The sequence below is a fragment of the Lepisma saccharinum genome, chromosome 2, assembly GCF_977018435.1.
Source record: "Lepisma saccharinum chromosome 2, izLepSacc3.1, whole genome shotgun sequence".
Taxonomy (NCBI): domain Eukaryota; kingdom Metazoa; phylum Arthropoda; class Insecta; order Zygentoma; family Lepismatidae; genus Lepisma; species Lepisma saccharinum.
In genome coordinates, this window is record NC_139230.1 from 180,985,429 (window position 1) to 181,003,078 (window position 17,650).

The 17,650-nt window shown below is 36.5% G+C and overlaps 1 protein-coding gene across 3 annotated transcripts in view; it reads left to right on the plus strand.

Annotated features, from left to right (window-relative positions):
* Mcm10 (minichromosome maintenance 10 homolog) overlaps window positions 1–17,650 on the plus strand; it is a 69,977-nt gene that overhangs the window by 27,180 nt on the left and 25,147 nt on the right. For all 3 annotated transcript variants that reach the window (XM_083113859.1, XM_083113875.1, XM_083113868.1), the window contains exons 7-11: window positions 2,033–2,184; window positions 4,437–4,529; window positions 6,475–6,634; window positions 9,211–9,362; window positions 14,630–14,939. In XM_083113859.1, the coding sequence (XP_082969985.1) occupies window positions 2,033–2,184; window positions 4,437–4,529; window positions 6,475–6,634; window positions 9,211–9,362; window positions 14,630–14,939 (867 nt within the window). The remainder of the gene's footprint in view (window positions 1–2,032; window positions 2,185–4,436; window positions 4,530–6,474; window positions 6,635–9,210; window positions 9,363–14,629; window positions 14,940–17,650) is intronic.

Below are 17,650 nucleotides of genomic sequence, written 5' to 3' on the forward strand. Positions count from 1 at the left end.
AAGGAAAATAAGTATTTATGTTCATAAATGGTGCATCTTTTTGAATATCACTTTGTGTAATTTATTTTGAAATTACTATGTAGTAGGTATGGGACAGATTAATTGGTGCTCTATTGGTATCAGCCAATATAGTCATATCGGTGTATTGATTTATCATTAAAATTACTGATAGTTTTGCCAATCCGATACATGCAATAATAAGCCATTATGTTGTAATTTTTATGCATAATAACAGCACTTTTTTTTCTGGGAAGAAATTTACTCTTCAAGTTGGTTTGTTATTGCCATTGTGTTCATCTTAAGTACTGCTAAACATATTGTGCCATAATGTTCAGAAATGATAACTTATAAAAAGGTTCCAGGATGTCATACCAGCAGAAAAAAAAGCACTGAATATAAACATGTAATCTCCATTAACTACTGTTTTCTTTAAAGTAATTGTCTAAATATGCACCTTCTTTTGCATTACAGTCACCTGGTAACAAACATTTGTTAAGGAGGTGAATAAGCCATTTATGTTCTTTAATGACGATTTGAAATTTATATCAGATCAGTAGAATATCTGTATTGCTAAATTTTATATTGGTATTTTATTGTTATTGGCCCAAATTTTATATTGGTCCATCCCTAATGGCAATCTTCAGCAGATCTTGAAAAATCCACTGACATGAATTCTACCAGAAATCGTAGAAAACAAATAAAGAAAACTCAGCCTTACGCTAAAAACACAGTTAATGGCAGATGGACTCTCATGAATGGTTTTAATGATCAGAAATTCGAATTCCACATAAATAGTTCGAGAGACCATTTCTCAGCCCAGTTCTAATCAGAAAGTTATGGCATGCATAGTTGTTGCCTCCGACTTATAGTCGGATGATCGATGCAAGAGGAGTTACAGCAAGGAGTGGTGCATTATAAAAGTTTATTTCAGGACTGCGCCTTGTCTACAGATTCAACGAACGTTCCTTTATCCCCTTTCTGTTATTCTCACAACCCTGCCAGATCAGTCAACCCCGAAGTGTTAAAATCTAATGTTTAACCTTTACTCTGCCGAGGGGGTCGTCAAAAAGATACCCCAGTTTGCCGAAGCCTTTGGCGCGAATTTTAAATTCGTACACTTATTTGAGAAAAAATGTTATAACTCATAGACTGTTTGACCAATCTACTTCGGGTAACTTTTGTTTCACAGCTAAAACATCAGGGCATGCAACCGTGCAAAATCAAAATGCCAAAGCCAATAGGAGGGGTTGGGTGCGCTGCGGCCCCCAACTTTCAATGGAAGAAATCATAAAAATGGGGAGTTTGTTTCACACATTCGATAATGTAATGTGCCCAGGAACATGAAATGACTTTCATTCGGTTGAGAAAGGACCATTCTTTGAAAATTAGGCTAAATTTGCATCCCTTTCCCAAAATAGCAGGGGAAGAGGGGGCAAACTCCCCATTTTTATGATTTTTTCATAAAACCAACCCCTCTTATTGGCTTTGGCATTTTGATTTCTACACAGTTGCATGCCCTGATGTTTTAGCTGCAAAACAAAAGTTCCCTGAAGTAGATTGGTCAAATAGTCTGAGTTATAACATTTTTTTGTCAAATAAGTGTACGAATTTAAAATTCGTGCCAGCTTCCATACATAACTTTTGAGTCAAGGGGGAGGGTGCATACACATTACGTGCCAAAGCTTCATTTAACCCACTGTAAGTGTTTCTTACCTAAAAGAAAAGTATCAAGATAATAAAGAAACAGGAATTTTGTAATCAGCTGCATGGTTGAAATATCAACCAAAATACAAGTAAAGGTTAAGTGTTGTTCTTATTTCACTGGGGCAAGCCCCCTTAGCTTGTTTGAGTGTTACCGTTGCTTCTCCGGGGTAGTACCCCTCACAGCCAATACTTCTAACACCAGGCTCTCACATAGCCTGAGGTTATAAGAACTGAAGGGTTTTTATACAGTAGATTGGTTTACATGCCAAATCTCTGCTAATATTATGAGCAGTGACATGTTTTTATTATTCCTTTTTGTTTGTTTCAGGGAAACTCATATGTGGTGTGGAAGCTGAATGACCTGATGGACTGTTCTGTTTTAGTAACTTTGTTTCTCTTCGATAAAGCATGCGATAATTTATGGAAATCTAACGTGGGAAAAGTCATTGCTCTTTTGAAACCCACAGTGATGAAAAACAGGTACTGTACCAGTTTTACTACAGGACGATTTTTTATTTGTTTTCATTATTCTTTTAATGTTATTTAAATGTAATTTTTAAAGAAGTTAATATTTGCCAAAGAGTTTTATTGTAGAATTAATTGGATTTCCAGCATTTTACATAACTTGTAAGATTTTTATATTGTGAAACACTTTTTTGTACACCTTAGAACACATGCATAGACACACATATTTCGCCATGTGAGAACCAGGCAGACGTAATTCAAATTTATCAAATCTAGAAAAGAGAGGAAATAATGTATTGTTAGTAGAGAGACAGTACAGATTAATCAGTACTCTATCGGTATACACTGATATAAGCATATCGGTATATCAGTTTATTGGTAAAATTACCAATCCAAAATATCTATCAATATCAATTTAGTGCAAAATTCTGCCATTTTGTTATAATTTTTATGGAAAATCTCCATGCACTAATTTTTAAAATAGTAAATGTCTAAATATGCAACTTCTTTTGCACTGCAGTCACCTGGAAACAAACATTTATTAAGGAGGTCAATGTCTTATTCAGGTTCTTCAAGGACCATTTGGAATTTTATGTCAGATTGGTAGAATATTGGTTATCAGTATCGGTAAATTTTATATCTGAATTGGCTAAAATTTCATATCGACCCATCCAGCCATCTCTAATTAATAGGAATTTGTTTGGCTTTAAAGAAAAATCAGCAAATTAGAGATCTGCGACTCTTACTGTACTGCTAAGGAGAAGAGATTGAGAAACGTCAATCTGACTCCCAAAAAGAGCTCTTCAGAGGAAGTACATTAAACAAAACAGAAAACCACATTTTTGGAGGTATATTCCTCTGGTTTTCAATTGATGATTTGTGGTGTATAAATGATTAGAATTTCAGCATACAAACCAAGTACATTTCAGATATACAATTGGTATATAATATGATAATTCAGTGTTGTAATGGTGGTGAGTAAAATCTCAAATTGAATATAAAAACTACTTATTGCACTAATTACTATTTGTGAGCTAACAGGCTCTGGGATAGCAGCTGTCACAGCTGGCTGCCAGAGGTTATGGAGTTGCTGGACTATTCGAGGTCTTCATGCAACATTTGCAGTTTTATATTGGATTGGATTTATATCTGATTGTTTGTTAGGCATAATATGGAATTATTTCACAATATTTCATGACAATATTTAACAGCTTTCATGAGATGCATCAATTTTGTATAAGGTTTTTTGATACTTGCTTGCATGATATTTCCCTTCATGTAAATAGAAGCTTTGGTGTGTGCTACAGACAACAGTTCAGATACCATCCATCAAGAAATTGATTTGAATTTTTTTTATTATTATTTTTGCTATGATATGCATTTTTATAAGATAAATCATTTAGGAGGTATTTGGTAAAGTCTTACTATTTAGTGAACTTGGCAGTCATTTTCCGATATGGTAGATAAACTTCAGTCAAATTTTCTAGGACTTCTAAAATATGTTGTCTATATCATTCTATGTATTTACCAATTTTAATCACTTTATGATTTCTTTGTTATTTGTCAAAATTCTCTCTAATTTAGTGCTCTAGTGGCCATTTTTTCCAATGTGGCAGTTGAGGCTCTAGTTACTTATTATTTTACAGAATCCTGTCTGATATTTCTATGCTAATTGAGAAAACGCTATCAACAATGTTAATTTTTTACACAATTGCATCAGTTAAGTCTACTCTGTTACTTGTAAGAATCCAACTCTCAAATGGACCAGAGACAAGCACATCGACTAATTATTCAGCTATACAAGCAAAAAGCAGGTTGGGAAAGACACTAGTTGAAATGCAGGCCTTCAAAATTACATCAACACTCACACTCAGCTTGTATCTTCACCTCTGAAGCAAAATACCTTTTGCATTTAAACAGCAACTTGCTAATCCACAATCGGCAGTACAACAGAAACCACACCACCACAAAATGTTTCAAATTTGCATTCTATGTGCTAATGGTTAATATGGCAGAGCATCACCAAATTCATTAGGCTATTTGGATCCAGTTTTTAAGCAACATAGAGCACCTATTTGGTGACCTGTAAACTATCCTGTTGGCTTAATTGAGGGGATTATATGAGTTCAAATATTCTTGATCGATGTGAAATTTAGTTTTAATGATTAACAAGATTTTTGTAAAGAGCTGCTCTCTTTTGAGAATTTTGCTGCAAAACCTCTAAACACAGTGAGTGTATACATTAATTTATTTTATTTTATATATAGGGATAATTCTAATGAGGTTTGTTTGTCTGCAAGTTCACCCAGAAACATTGTGGTACTCGGATCATCAAAAGATTTTGGTATCTGTAAATCGAAGTAAGTTTATGAAAGTTAATTTTAATTGTATTTTATTGATTTATATATATCGGAAATTGGTGAAGCTGTTTCTATGTATACAGGTAAATTCCAATTGATTAATCATTCATAGTTAACCAGGACAAATTCATACTGTGGAAGTAGTCAAAACTGTACAGCAATTGAACTGAACCAAATAAATTATAACTTATATCATGCTAAATTAAGATTTAAATCAGGTGATTTTTTTTAAAAAAAAACCACTGATATAACCCTTAGACAACAGACTGTTTTCCTGGTAAACGCACGAATGACCGAGGCATTTTCAGCAGGAATTTTAAATTTCCACATGCTTTTATATAAAATTTTATATCTCTGGAACTAAGAAAGCTGGAGTTACAAATTATACATTGTTTTGTTCAGTACAAATGTGGCTATAAGCCTATGACATAAAAACCAAATTTTCCGTTATCGGGTAGAAGAAGAAAAGAAAAACTTTTTTTTTTACAAAATTTGAAAATCTGTGGGCCCCCATGCTGCGACGCCATGATGTAAATGTGCAAAATTTTTATTTTAGTGCATTCGTTCCCTTGGTTAAAGTGCCATTACAAATCCTAGAACAGAAAATAACGATAATATTTTTTTTTTTAAAAAAATAACGATTTTCGGAAGGCTGCAACCCCCCCCCCCCAATATAACCCAAATGAAATTAAACCTTACTGGTTGTTTATCACATACCTCAAGACTCATGCAGAACTAAAAACATGTATATCCGAACAAAAACAGAGTCACAGTGTGTGTGAAAAGTCAGATACTATACGCGAAAGCATCTTGTCACCTATAGGTGACAGACTGTCGTTGGCGCAAATACCGGCTGTCACCTATAGGTGATGGGCGGTCGTTTAAGGGTTAAATCACTTTCAGTAAATAATTTATAGAATAATGTACATAAGGATTTTGTAGATATCAGAATCACTTTTGGTGAAAGTACATTAATCTTGTAATCATTTAATGGCATTTACTAGGCTCTAAGGAAGAAGAGGAAAGGAAACAAAATATATGTACTTATGATGTGAAGCTCATACAAAAGGAAATTTAACATGTAAACTGTAAACACACACAAATTTCTCTTGAAATAATCTTCAATAATTTTTATGGGCAAAGATAGCAAACGTTTTGTGTAGAAAAATATACAAAATACTAATCATGTTAAAGTGTAAATAGTGTCATTATCATTAAACTGTATATGGCAGCTGATATTTTGCAAACTATCATTAAAAAAATTGCCAAAATTCAGCTACAAAGACCGTAGAAATATTTTAAGGTACAATTAATATAGTACATCCAGAATGTTTCATTTTCATTGGAAGAAAAGTTACTGAAATTATTATAATTTCATTAACACTCTCAACAAACATTTCCATAGTAGGTTCATATGTACAGTATCAGAAACATAAAAGTTTATATTTACATGTAATTTTTTATTTGCTTTAATCAAACTGTTCAAATATTTTACAGGGCCGATTACTAGAAAATCCTTTCTATAAAAAACATATATCTATTTGTATGGTGTCAAAAACCATAGAAGCAATTTTAAGCATAAAAATAAAAAATCGATTTAAATAAAATAATAAAAATGCTTTTTTAAATAAAACTCATGATTTTTATCCACACTGACTGCAAGTAACTGTAATAAAATAGTTCGATTCTTGCATATTGTTCATTGTGCACTTTACAAAAAAGATGTCCTTTTTGTGTAATTATAACTGGTTATACAGCAAAATTTGTTAACTAATTAAAATTATGTTTTCATTAATGGTGTGTCTGCCAACAGCTTAGATCATAGATATTGAGAACTTTTCTTTATCATGATTGTTAAATTCAAATTTAATAATTTATGCAGTTGTGTATTGATCATATTTTAGTGCATGTTTTGAACTTGTAGTTTCTACATCGTATCTTATAGGAAAAAGAATGGAGAACAATGCATAAACATTGTAAATATGAATTCAGCTCCTGTTTGCATCTATCACCTGCAGAGTGAATTAAAAAAGGTCTCGAATGTCTCAAGGAAAAAGAATGGCAGCTCAGATTCACTGAGGAAGAAAGTTCTAGGCAAAAATGAGGTATGACTTGGCTCGTTGAGTGAGCACGTTAAGTTGTAGACTTTTGATCTCTCCATCGAAGTTCCTAGGTTCAAGTCTCAGCATGGCCATGGCTGTTTTTTTTAGTGTCCCTTCATCCATCCATTCATTAATTTCAACTAATCACCACTCGTCCTGATCATTACAATTAGTCAAAAAAGTTGCAGGAAAGTGATATTAAATAACAGAAATACATACATATACAAGAATGAGATATGAATCTAATAGTATTCTTTTGTGAATCTGCCAGCTTCCATGGCAGTATGTGCTATGATCATTTCAGACCTCTCACATATAAATCTCAGCCTGTCCGTGGGTGTTTTTCATGTCTCTTCATCAATTTCATCATATCATCACTCATCCTTGTCTTTGCAGAATGTTTATAATGCAAAATAAAATACACACTATGAACAATGCCAAGTAAAATATACTAAATCACTCAATCAATGTTTTGTGAATCTATTACGTAGCATTCTTGGAGACTGTCAATATGTGGTAAGAACTTAATTTCATTCTTGTTAATCAATGTACAGTAAAACTTCTCCTAACGAACACCTCTAAATTTTTGACATTTTAAAATTCCCCGGCAGAAATACATGGGGTTTAATGGCAATATTACTTCTCAATAACGGATGCGCACACTGAAAACTACCTCCCCAATGCAAATAAAACTTCTTAATAATGGACAGCCTGAAGGAAAACGGTTGCAATTCCTGGAATTCGACACAACAATGGCCAGTATTTCGAACTAGCGCACATTGTTTCATGTTACACCAAACATTTTTTAAACTTTTAAACTTTTTAAAAGTGCAGACAGTATTCTTTGTGGTTATCTTGAGAAGTGTGTGTCACTTCTGCTATGATGTTGCAGAAACGCAAACGACTGATTTTAAAGAAAGTTGAAGTCATCGACATCTACGAGAAATAGAAACTTAGTGTTCGAGACATGGCTATGCGGTTTGCTGTTGGAAAAACACAGATTAGTGACATTTTATGTATTTTCTTTTTTGAAATTTGTAATGTATGTAGGGATACTTTAGTAAATTTAAATTCACCGTATGTAGTACAGTATTTTGTTCCTTGAATGTAGGAGGAAAAAAAAACATTATGTTCCTAAAGTACATACTGTAATATGCTTAACCTATTGTGTAACATCCTACACTTTTTTCTGAATAGCAGACACTTCTTAATAACGGACATTTATTTTCCCCCCAGGCCTGTCCATTATTGAGAAGTTTTACTGTACTTAGGTTCAGTGATTGTGTATAAATTAGCATGATTATAGGAAACAAATGTTTTGTGTAACTCTTTTATGGTGCCCCTATATTAACAATAACAGTGATATAACTCAGAATGTTCATTGCCTTGGGGTGATATAAATAAACATATTTGAAAATTTGGAATATGGTCATTGTTCAAGAATTGTTAGAATACATATATTCTAGGGCTGAGCCAATACCGATGCCGATGTATCAGAATCAGCCGATACCAGTTGTATCAGTATCGTCTGGAATTTATTTACCAATACTGACAAATACTTTTCCGGCATGTTGGTCTTTTATGAGCTCCAAGGAAATGCTGCTCGACACTTTCGGGAAGACAAATTTTCCTGGAAATTAGTCAAAATTCGAAGCTTCTTTTTATTCTGCACCAGTTTTGTGTGAAACACTTAATTTTGTGATAACATAGAATGTAGTTTAATATCCTGATGTAATTCTTGAATATTTTAAAGCAAAAACCTTGGTTACTAGATGCATATAATTGGAGTGGAATACTTACAAACAAATATTAATCAATAGTTTGAACAACCTTTAATTATTACAGTTTTCAAGTATCTGTATCGGTGAGGGTATTGGCATTGTTATTGGCTCAGTCCTAATATATTCTGATATTTACACTAGTTTTACAATGGCTACAACATTCAAGTATCAGTATCTGTACATGCAGGACCAGTGACAGGCATTGGAAACTGTACTTAATGTATGTAACCAGGTGACTGCAATAGGTTTTGTGTTAAGATAGGAATCTGTATATTTGACTATTTTAAGAAGCCAATGTATGTGAATTATACTTTTTTGTTCATTAAAATAAACACAAAATGACAGAATTTTTACAGTAAATCAGATTGGTAAAATTATCTGATACTCCCGCACCATTGTAGTATCGTCAAAAGGACGAGTCTCTGGGCTCGGGCTATGGGATGCATGCTTAGTCTTCTGGGGGAAGTGAGGAAATTGGGGAGCTAAGAATGAGTAGCTTAATCCATCCATGGAAACCTACAACAACAACTGGGAGATTTTTCATGCTCACCAAACATCACCTCGCAACTGGTTGCATGGTCGTTCATGTGTCAGTGATACGTCTATTTTGGCCAATATCAATGGAGTGCCAGTTAATGTGCCTCATCCCTAATATACACTATTCTTTGAAGTTAATGTCTTATCCCCCCTGTTTCGTTTGTATTGTACTTGATTAGCTAGTATGCAGGAGCAATTGGTTTAAATTTAAATATGTGTAAATACAATGAATATAAAAAAACTCCTTCCTTTTGTTTATAGGTTTTCTATGCAGGTAGAAGTTTTACTGCTTCCAAACATTCAAGCACAGTATCTGGGAAAAAGAATGCACCACAAACTTTAAGTCAGAGTTTTAGTTATGCTTCAGCACCTGGTAATGTTCCTCCAAGCACGATGCAGGCAAATATCAAGAGGTAAGGAAAATAATTAGACTTGTTCATTGGCAGGGCTCGAAAAATCCCGGTCGCCATGGTGACTAAAAATTTCAGCCTGGTGACTGTGATCTTTTGCTGTAATATGTACGAAATTTTGATGATTCTAATTGCAGTACATTGTAAGTTAGCAAATTACTTTTTTTTTTATCAACGTTGTGAACATTCCATTGAGTCTGTAACAATTTCTTACCCTTTGTCCCCCAACACCTCATTTCCTGCTTTCTCAAATAATTCAGCGATGTTTTGAATACCGTGATGCTCAGCATCTTATACAGTGTGTTTCAAAAGTCGCACCACCCAAACTTTGGAAATATATATCATGAAAACCGTAAGAGATATTTACACCGGGTTTTCTGCATTATAAAGCCTCATTCATTGAGATATTTTTCAATGCCTAAAATTATCAGTTCACTCCGTACAGAAAATTATATAAATTAATAACTGACTGAAAGGAACATTCAAATTTTTCCAGAAATGAACTTCTGAGTAAGAAGAAATTATTGAAGGGTCATAATTAGATATTTGATGACTGATGCCATGTCAGTCTGTAATTTCCGACCAATATTGGTCATGTGCAACATTTGATGAATTTTTGACTGGCGATTTTATGGGTAAGTGAAAAGTGCCATTTTTAAGACACATCGCCGTATATGGCAACACTAGCAGGTCGAAATATTGCCAACAGTCGCATGCAACATGTGTCTAAGTATTGGCTATACATTTACGTGAAAAAATTGTGAATAAAGATTTTGTGCCAAAATTGAACTCTTGAGAGAATCCTAGACTGCCCCTGGTTACATTGAATTCTCTTCGCTCACTTTCGCCGCTACTGTGCTTGTTTTTTTTTTAATTGATGAAGCATGGCGTATTCATTGGAGCAGTGCATGTGCATTGCTGAAGAGTATTTTACTACTCATTCTTACACTCATGTGCAAGAGGTTTTCCAATAAAAATGCCCTGCTTCTGCTGTACCTCACAAAGCAACTGTTTTAAAACCAGTCAAACACCAACATATGATCACACAAATTGTTTAAGAGTTGGTATTTTTTGTTGAAAATCAGTTCTCAGATGTTTTCAGCAAATTAACAATGTTTTTTAAAATAATGTAATTGTTTTTATTTAGTTAAAGGCTAACATAAATGTATGAACCCAGTGATAGCCTACAGGCTTAGTTTAGTGCAGAATACATGGTGTAAATATATCTTACGATTTTCATGATACACATTTTCAAAGTTTAGATTGCGCCAATCTTGAAACATACTGTAGTATGCACAATTGCTAATAGGTGGTTTCCTGGTGCCTGATTTTCAGAGCTGGCGCCTAGTTTTGAAGAAAATTTTTCGAGCACTCATTGGTTTTATTTTTTGATGCTGATTTTAATATGCAGCTTAGGATGATCTACATTGCCTTAACCTGATGGCCCAGTACTGCTGGTTACTCAAATAGGTGGAGGTTTGAGGGGAGAGATGGTGCACTTTGACTGTGTGGCAGTGTGGAATAACCTGAGTACTAATCCAGTGTGAATGTGTCTGGCAAACCATGAGTGAAAGATGTGACTCAATACACTTCTTCTCTGATAGAACCTACCAGACACACTTTAAGAGGAGAAGAGGGGGCATGTGTGCAACTTGAATTGAGAGTTTGATTGTGAATTTCTTTGAATCTATATAAACATGAGCAATTACCTGATTTATTTCACAAACTTTTTTAATTCAGCCCTTGGTGCCCGAGCCAATTTTGAGCAAACTGAAGAGTTTCAATTAAATGAGTGTAGATCGGAGGCTAATTGCCCTAGAGAGATGAATGATATACCGTTGTACGCGGAATGTACCAGAGATTCAGACTATATAAAATTTATGCAAATTCGACGTATATGTGGAGGGGGAGGAAGAACCCCCAAAATTTCGGGAAAAAATGGGGATTTCCCCCCTCCTCCAAGGAAAAAGTACATGACAGTGTCGACATGCGCATGGAAATTATCGCTGGCATGTAAGGAACACAAAAATATTTGCATTATTATCGTATGACCAATGTAACGTGAGTTGTACCCCCAAAAGGAATGGTCAGCATGCCACTGATTCAAGCTTCAAAATGCAGCATTACCTTGAAATGACTGTAGCTCAGAGGCTAATTGCCCTACAAAAATGAATTATATACCGTTGTACGTGGAATGAATCACAGATTCAGATGATATAAAATTTATGTACATTCGGCGTATATATGGAGGGGGAGGGGAATCCCCCAAAAATATTTTTTTAAAAAAAATTGGGGTTTCCCCCACGCCCCCTTGAAAAAAAGGACATGAAAAGGTCAACATGCACATAGGAATTATCGCTGGCATGTAAGAAACAGAAAAATATTTGCATTACAAGGGTCGTTCAAGGTTGACCGGGATTTTCGTACGTAAAATATCGATGAATAGCCGGATCATGATGAAACGTGCGGGTGACGTAATGTATTCCTTCGCGAGTAACTAGCGCCCGGCATGACGTATTTCGCGCATGCGCAGCAGTTGCAGCGAACATGGCGGCAAGCAGTGTATCTGTGGCTGTGAAGCAGCGGTGTGTAATCAAATTTCTCGTGAAGGAGAAAGTGAAACCAGCTGAGATTTTCAGACGATTGCAAGTACAGTATGGTGAACAAACTATTTCGCGTACAAGTGTGTACGAATGGTGTGAGCAGTTTCGCGAAGGACGGGAGCTGGTGACAAATGAAGCGCATGGACACATTCGCCCGACTGCAGTCACACCAGTGAATATGGCACGTGTTGAGCAAATGATTCTTGAGAACCGGCGAGTAACAGTGCGGGATATTGCTGCCAAGGTGAATATCAGTGTCGGGAGTGTTGAGACAATCATTCACGACCACTTACGCTTCCGCAAAATCTGTGCAAGGTGGGTTCCCCGCCAGCTGACCCTCGATCAGAAGTGGACACGCAGGACAGTCTATGAACAGCTTCTGAATCGGTTTCGAGCAGAAGGTGATGAATTGTTGCAATCCATCATCACGTGTGATGAAACATGGTTGCACAATTCAACCCCAGAGACCAAAAGACGCAGCATGGAGTGGCGGCATAAAGGTTGCCCGCCCCCCAAGAAAAGCAAAACGCAGCCATCCGCTGGAAAGATCATGGCAAGTGTCTTCTAGGACATGAAGGGCGTTATTCATGTGGATTTTCCGGACAAAGGGAGCATGATTAATGGCCAGTATTACTCCACATTGTTGAGTGGTGCTGTACGAAAGTCCATTCGCAAGAAAAGACCTGGGATGTTGTCTGGAAATGTCATTCTTCTCCATGAAAATGCCCGCCCTCACACGGCCAATGTGACAACAACAACTCTGGCCGACATGCCCTGGGAAGTTCTGCCCCATCCCCCCTACAGTCCGGATTTAGCCCCCAGTGATTATCATTTGTTTGCACCCCTTAAAGACCATCTGGGAGGGAAGAAATTCACGACAGACGAAGCACTGCGGAGCGATGTCCTCCAGTGGCTACGACAACAACCAAGTTCTTTCTACGCCAAAGGATTTCGGGAGCTGCCAGAACGATGACAACGGTGCCTCGGCGCGCACGGAGAATACTTTGAAAAACTGACATAGTTTGGTGTTTCTTCTGCTACCTATCTCCTCTGCAGAAATAAAAGTCCTGGTCAACCTTGAATGGCCCTTGTATTATCATATGACCAATGTAACGCGAGTTGTACCCCTGAAATGAAAGGCCTGCGCGCCACTGTCTCAATCTTCGAGTCTCACGAATGCACAACCTTCCAGGAGGAAAAGCTAGAACTAAGTGAAAAAAGCATTCCAATTCTTGCAGCTACTTCCAAATTCTATTTTTAGACAATGCAGGGTAACCTTTGTAGCCACTTGTGAAACACTTGTGCTCAAGAACAAAGGCTTTTCTTCAGCTCGCCTCGAACTTCCATTCTTAGGATGCAGTTTCAACAACCCCTCTTCCCCCTCCCTCAACCCCCACTCCCCGCGTGCGCCAGCACGGAAAACATTCCTTTTGACCTCGGGTACCAATAAACAAACTTCCTTCAAATGCAGTTTCCATGGGTGAGGGAAACTCATTGCTTAGAACAACAAATTTTTCCCTTGAAAAAAATACTCAAAAAAGAAGTCACCTTTTTCCCGCCAATTTCATGAGAAAAAAACATGCAACAATCATTTCTGTTAAATACATGTGTTAACAACAATATGAAAAAAGAAATTCTAGCCAAAAATAGCGAAGTTATAATGTAAAAACTACGACCTTGACAAAGCGTCTTGATTGAGATGATCGGGCACCTGAGGGTTACCTAAGAGCATCTCGATCAAGACGATCGGGCACCAAAAGGTTAATACACGTCACAATATTCCAGAACTCATGAATGATTTTTTTGTAGTTTGTAATATTTCTATGCTTTACTGTTCACCTGGTAGTAATTTTATGAAGGAAGAGACTGTTTACAATGTAGCAAGCAAGCAAGTAAAGACAAATTTGTAGTGGAAAGAATCTGTAATTGTAAATACAGGTACCCACTACATGAAAACTATCTCTGGCTACCTGAGTTTTCTCCACCTTTTACCCTTTGAGTCAGCCAAAGGCAGTGCTGCTGCTTCATCTTTACAGTAGGGCTATTGAAAGTCCAATACTGATTTCATATTCCTGTAATTGACATTTTTTCACTTAACACTTTAACTGCCACGTGTATCAAATTGATACACAGGGCATCTCCTGTTGCAGGCCATGTGTATCAGATTGATACACAATTTGCAGACAGCTTGTATACTTCTTGTACACAGCTCCTTTTAAAGCAAATGTGTGTATGAAACTACTGTGTTACTGCAGGTACTGCAGGGTGTGTATAATTACTATACACATGGCCTAGGGAAGAAGAAATTTTAAAAAGTCTATTACACAGGCCTTTGCATAATAGTCATACACTCCATCAAAATAGCTCCAGCCTCCCACCAGAAAATTTAACATTCAGCCTGGCAGTTAGTGTTACGCATACTTAACCAACCTTACATCAGCAAAGCATTGTTCAGTGTTATATTTCTAACATCCTCCTGCCATTAGCATTTATTACATTCCCACATAAGTTTCGAAATGAAAGTAGCAGAGAAGAAGAAAATCATTTCCATCTTCATCGGCCCTAGAATCATTGTACTCATACTGTAATTTTCCATATGGAATTGAAATCCTTTTTCTTTGTAAAAAAAAAAAAAAAAAAAAAAATACACTTATTAATTATTTACAGGTATGTTGTTCCAAAGCATCAGGTACCTACAGGAAACATTTCTAGCACAGTCGCAAGTTGTGATTTAAATCCAGGCATGGCTTCCTCCAATTCTGCTGAAATCAAGAATAGTGATGCATGTCTTAGGACTGCTTTAGACGATACAAAGGATCCTGTAAGAAGTCTGCAAATAAAACCCCAATGCAAGGAAGTCAATTCCCGTGATTTATGTGCAATGAAGAACTTGGTACCTTTATTAGGAAAGGGATGTGCTAAAGGTACTGATATGGTCGATTTAAATCTGTCGAGAAGCCCTGCTCATAGAGCCAAGGTATGTGTTTGTGTAATGTGATTGAATCTGAATGTTCAGCACACAGTCAACTCTGTTTACAATGAACCCTTACAGATTCAGAAAATTGGTTCAGTATATTTGAAGTTTACTAAAACCAAAACCCTTAACCCGAATTGCAGTTAGTAGTGTCAGAGGAAATAAACGGACCTAAGGCAGAAGTTGTTTGATTGATGCAGAATCTGTTTGATTGCTGCAGAATCTATTAATGAAACAAGAAATCAAATGCAATACAGCATCAAATGTAAAACACACATTTCACGAGTCAAACCAGGGTGTAAGTGGTGCCTTTCCAAAGGCACCCAAATACCAACGTCTCTTCTATGTAGTAGTACACCCTAGACTGCATTTTGCAGACTAGCGAGGCTCTGGTGCCTCGACTGTCAGCCATTATAATCCTGTGTGGGGCTCGTGTTGTTGTCCTTACATGTTTGTGATTGTCCCTTCATCCATATCTTCTCACCATTCATCCTGATGTTTGCGATTAGTAGCCAAAAGTGTCAGAAAACTGAAGTCTTAATCAATCAGTGATGAGTCAACCTCCAACTCCCCTTGCCCACACTGTTGGCCACCCCACCCCAATTCCATATTCAGGTCTTCAAGTTAATACCAAAAAAAAATGTTTGGAAGTACTTTACTGTACTATGATGCTAACCATAATAATTTTTCATGGGAATTTCATTTTTTTTGGTTCCTTAAACCGAAATTGTAATTTACTCTTTTTGCACGGCTATCTCTGCATAACCGCCAAACAGGTATCTTTAGATACAATGTTAAATTGGTAATATTTTTTGGTTAGGAATAGTGATTCTGGTTTTCTCAAAACTAGTTTTTGACTTTCTAAACATTTTTCAAATTAAGATTTTTGTGTAAGAAGTTTCAAATTGCCAATATAACTCCTGAATAAGTAATGCTTATTTTGTGCTTATTTGAAAGGAAGTGGAATGGAGAATTAGTGGAGACTCCACTGTAAAGGGAAACTAAAATGAGAATTTCCAAGTTTTAGACAAATTTTTAAGTGTTAACACATTGTTGATTGCCACACACTCCACTGTTTGGTCACTTTTGACAATTTGCACAAATAAATTACGTTCTGTTGTTCACAATGCAATATGCTGAAAGAGCTTTAAAATGTTTTTGTGAAATTTACAGGACACTTCACCAGAATATCTTAGTTTTTCATCTGATGTAGCACTGTTCCTTATGAAGCAGTGCACCAATAATATAACCTTTCATCTTTTGGTTGGCACAAGTACTTTTCATCGTTTGCACTCCTGCCTCTATTCAACTTCTAAGTCTGATTTTCAGATCTCAATTATGTATTTTTAAGATTTGCCATTCTGCCCAACAAAAGTGCTAGAGAAGTGCAACATCAGCAGTTGAAAGTTTGGATCACAGATAATGTAGAATGGGAGTTAGGAATGGACCAGTATAAACTTTACTGATACAAATAACCTATATTCATCCAATATAAAATTGCAAATGCTCTTTAACAACCATATTGTTCCTTATCCTTCTTAATTACTGCATGAAATCAGGTGACTGTAATGTGTTTTGCTTTGAAAAAGAAACTGTGTTTTTAGATATTTGCTTTACAAAACTAAAGTATATATATTATATGTTATCAATATATATTATATTATATCAATAAAAACAGAATTTTGTATGAAATTGCAGGCTGAACCAGGACTCAAATCTGGATCCCTGGCACACTGTGCTGTTACTCTACCAACTCCGTTACTGAGTCAGCCCTAGTTTCACCTGAGTTTTCACTGTTGCTGTTTTGTTTACATGTTTGACATTGTCTAGTTCGATTCCTGGTCCAGCCTTCATTTTTTGCTGGAATATCTACATTGTACCAGGTGTAGAAGTATGAAACCGGAATTTGTTTGCAAGAAGTAAACGGCTGGTGTTTGCAACTGAGAAACAATATTTTATTCAAAGTAAGCTCCATTGCTAGTTACACATTTCTCCCACCTTTCCGGCAGGTTATGAATGCCAAAAAAAAACGTTCTACTTTTGAAGCGAACCAGTCTGCGAGCCATGTTCGTACATCTTCATACGAATTGAAGCACTGTTCTGCAAGAGCGTGTCCCAGTGAGGCAAATAGATGATAATCTGAAGGAGCCAAGTCGGGAGAATACGCCGCATGCCCTAGTATCTCCCATTTGAACGCCTCGATCGTTTCCCGGACCCGTTTTGCTGTGTGTGGTGAGGCGTTGTCATGGAGCAGGATGACCTTGTGTTGCCTTGATTCATATTCCGGCCATTTGTCACGTAATGCTGGATGTAAATTGATCATTTGCTGTTGGTACCGATCTGCATTAACGGTTTCACCGGGTTTTAGCAGCTCATAATAGATGACGCCCCGCTGATCCCACCAAACACAGAGCAGTGTCTTTTTTCCAAAGCGATTTGGTCTTGCAGTGGATGTCGATGGTTCGCCTGGATTCACCCACGATTTACGACGCTTAGGATTCTCCAAATATATCCATTTCTCATCGCCGGTCACTATGCGATGGAGAAACGACTTACTTTTGTATCTGGCGAGCAGCATTTGACAAGTGGTCTTGCGGGATCCTTGCTGTCTTTCATTCAGTTCATGTGGAATCCATTTGCCCGCTTTCTGCACCTTTCCCATAGCTTTCAACCGAAGAGAAACGACTTTCTGCATCACATTCAATTGTTCCGTG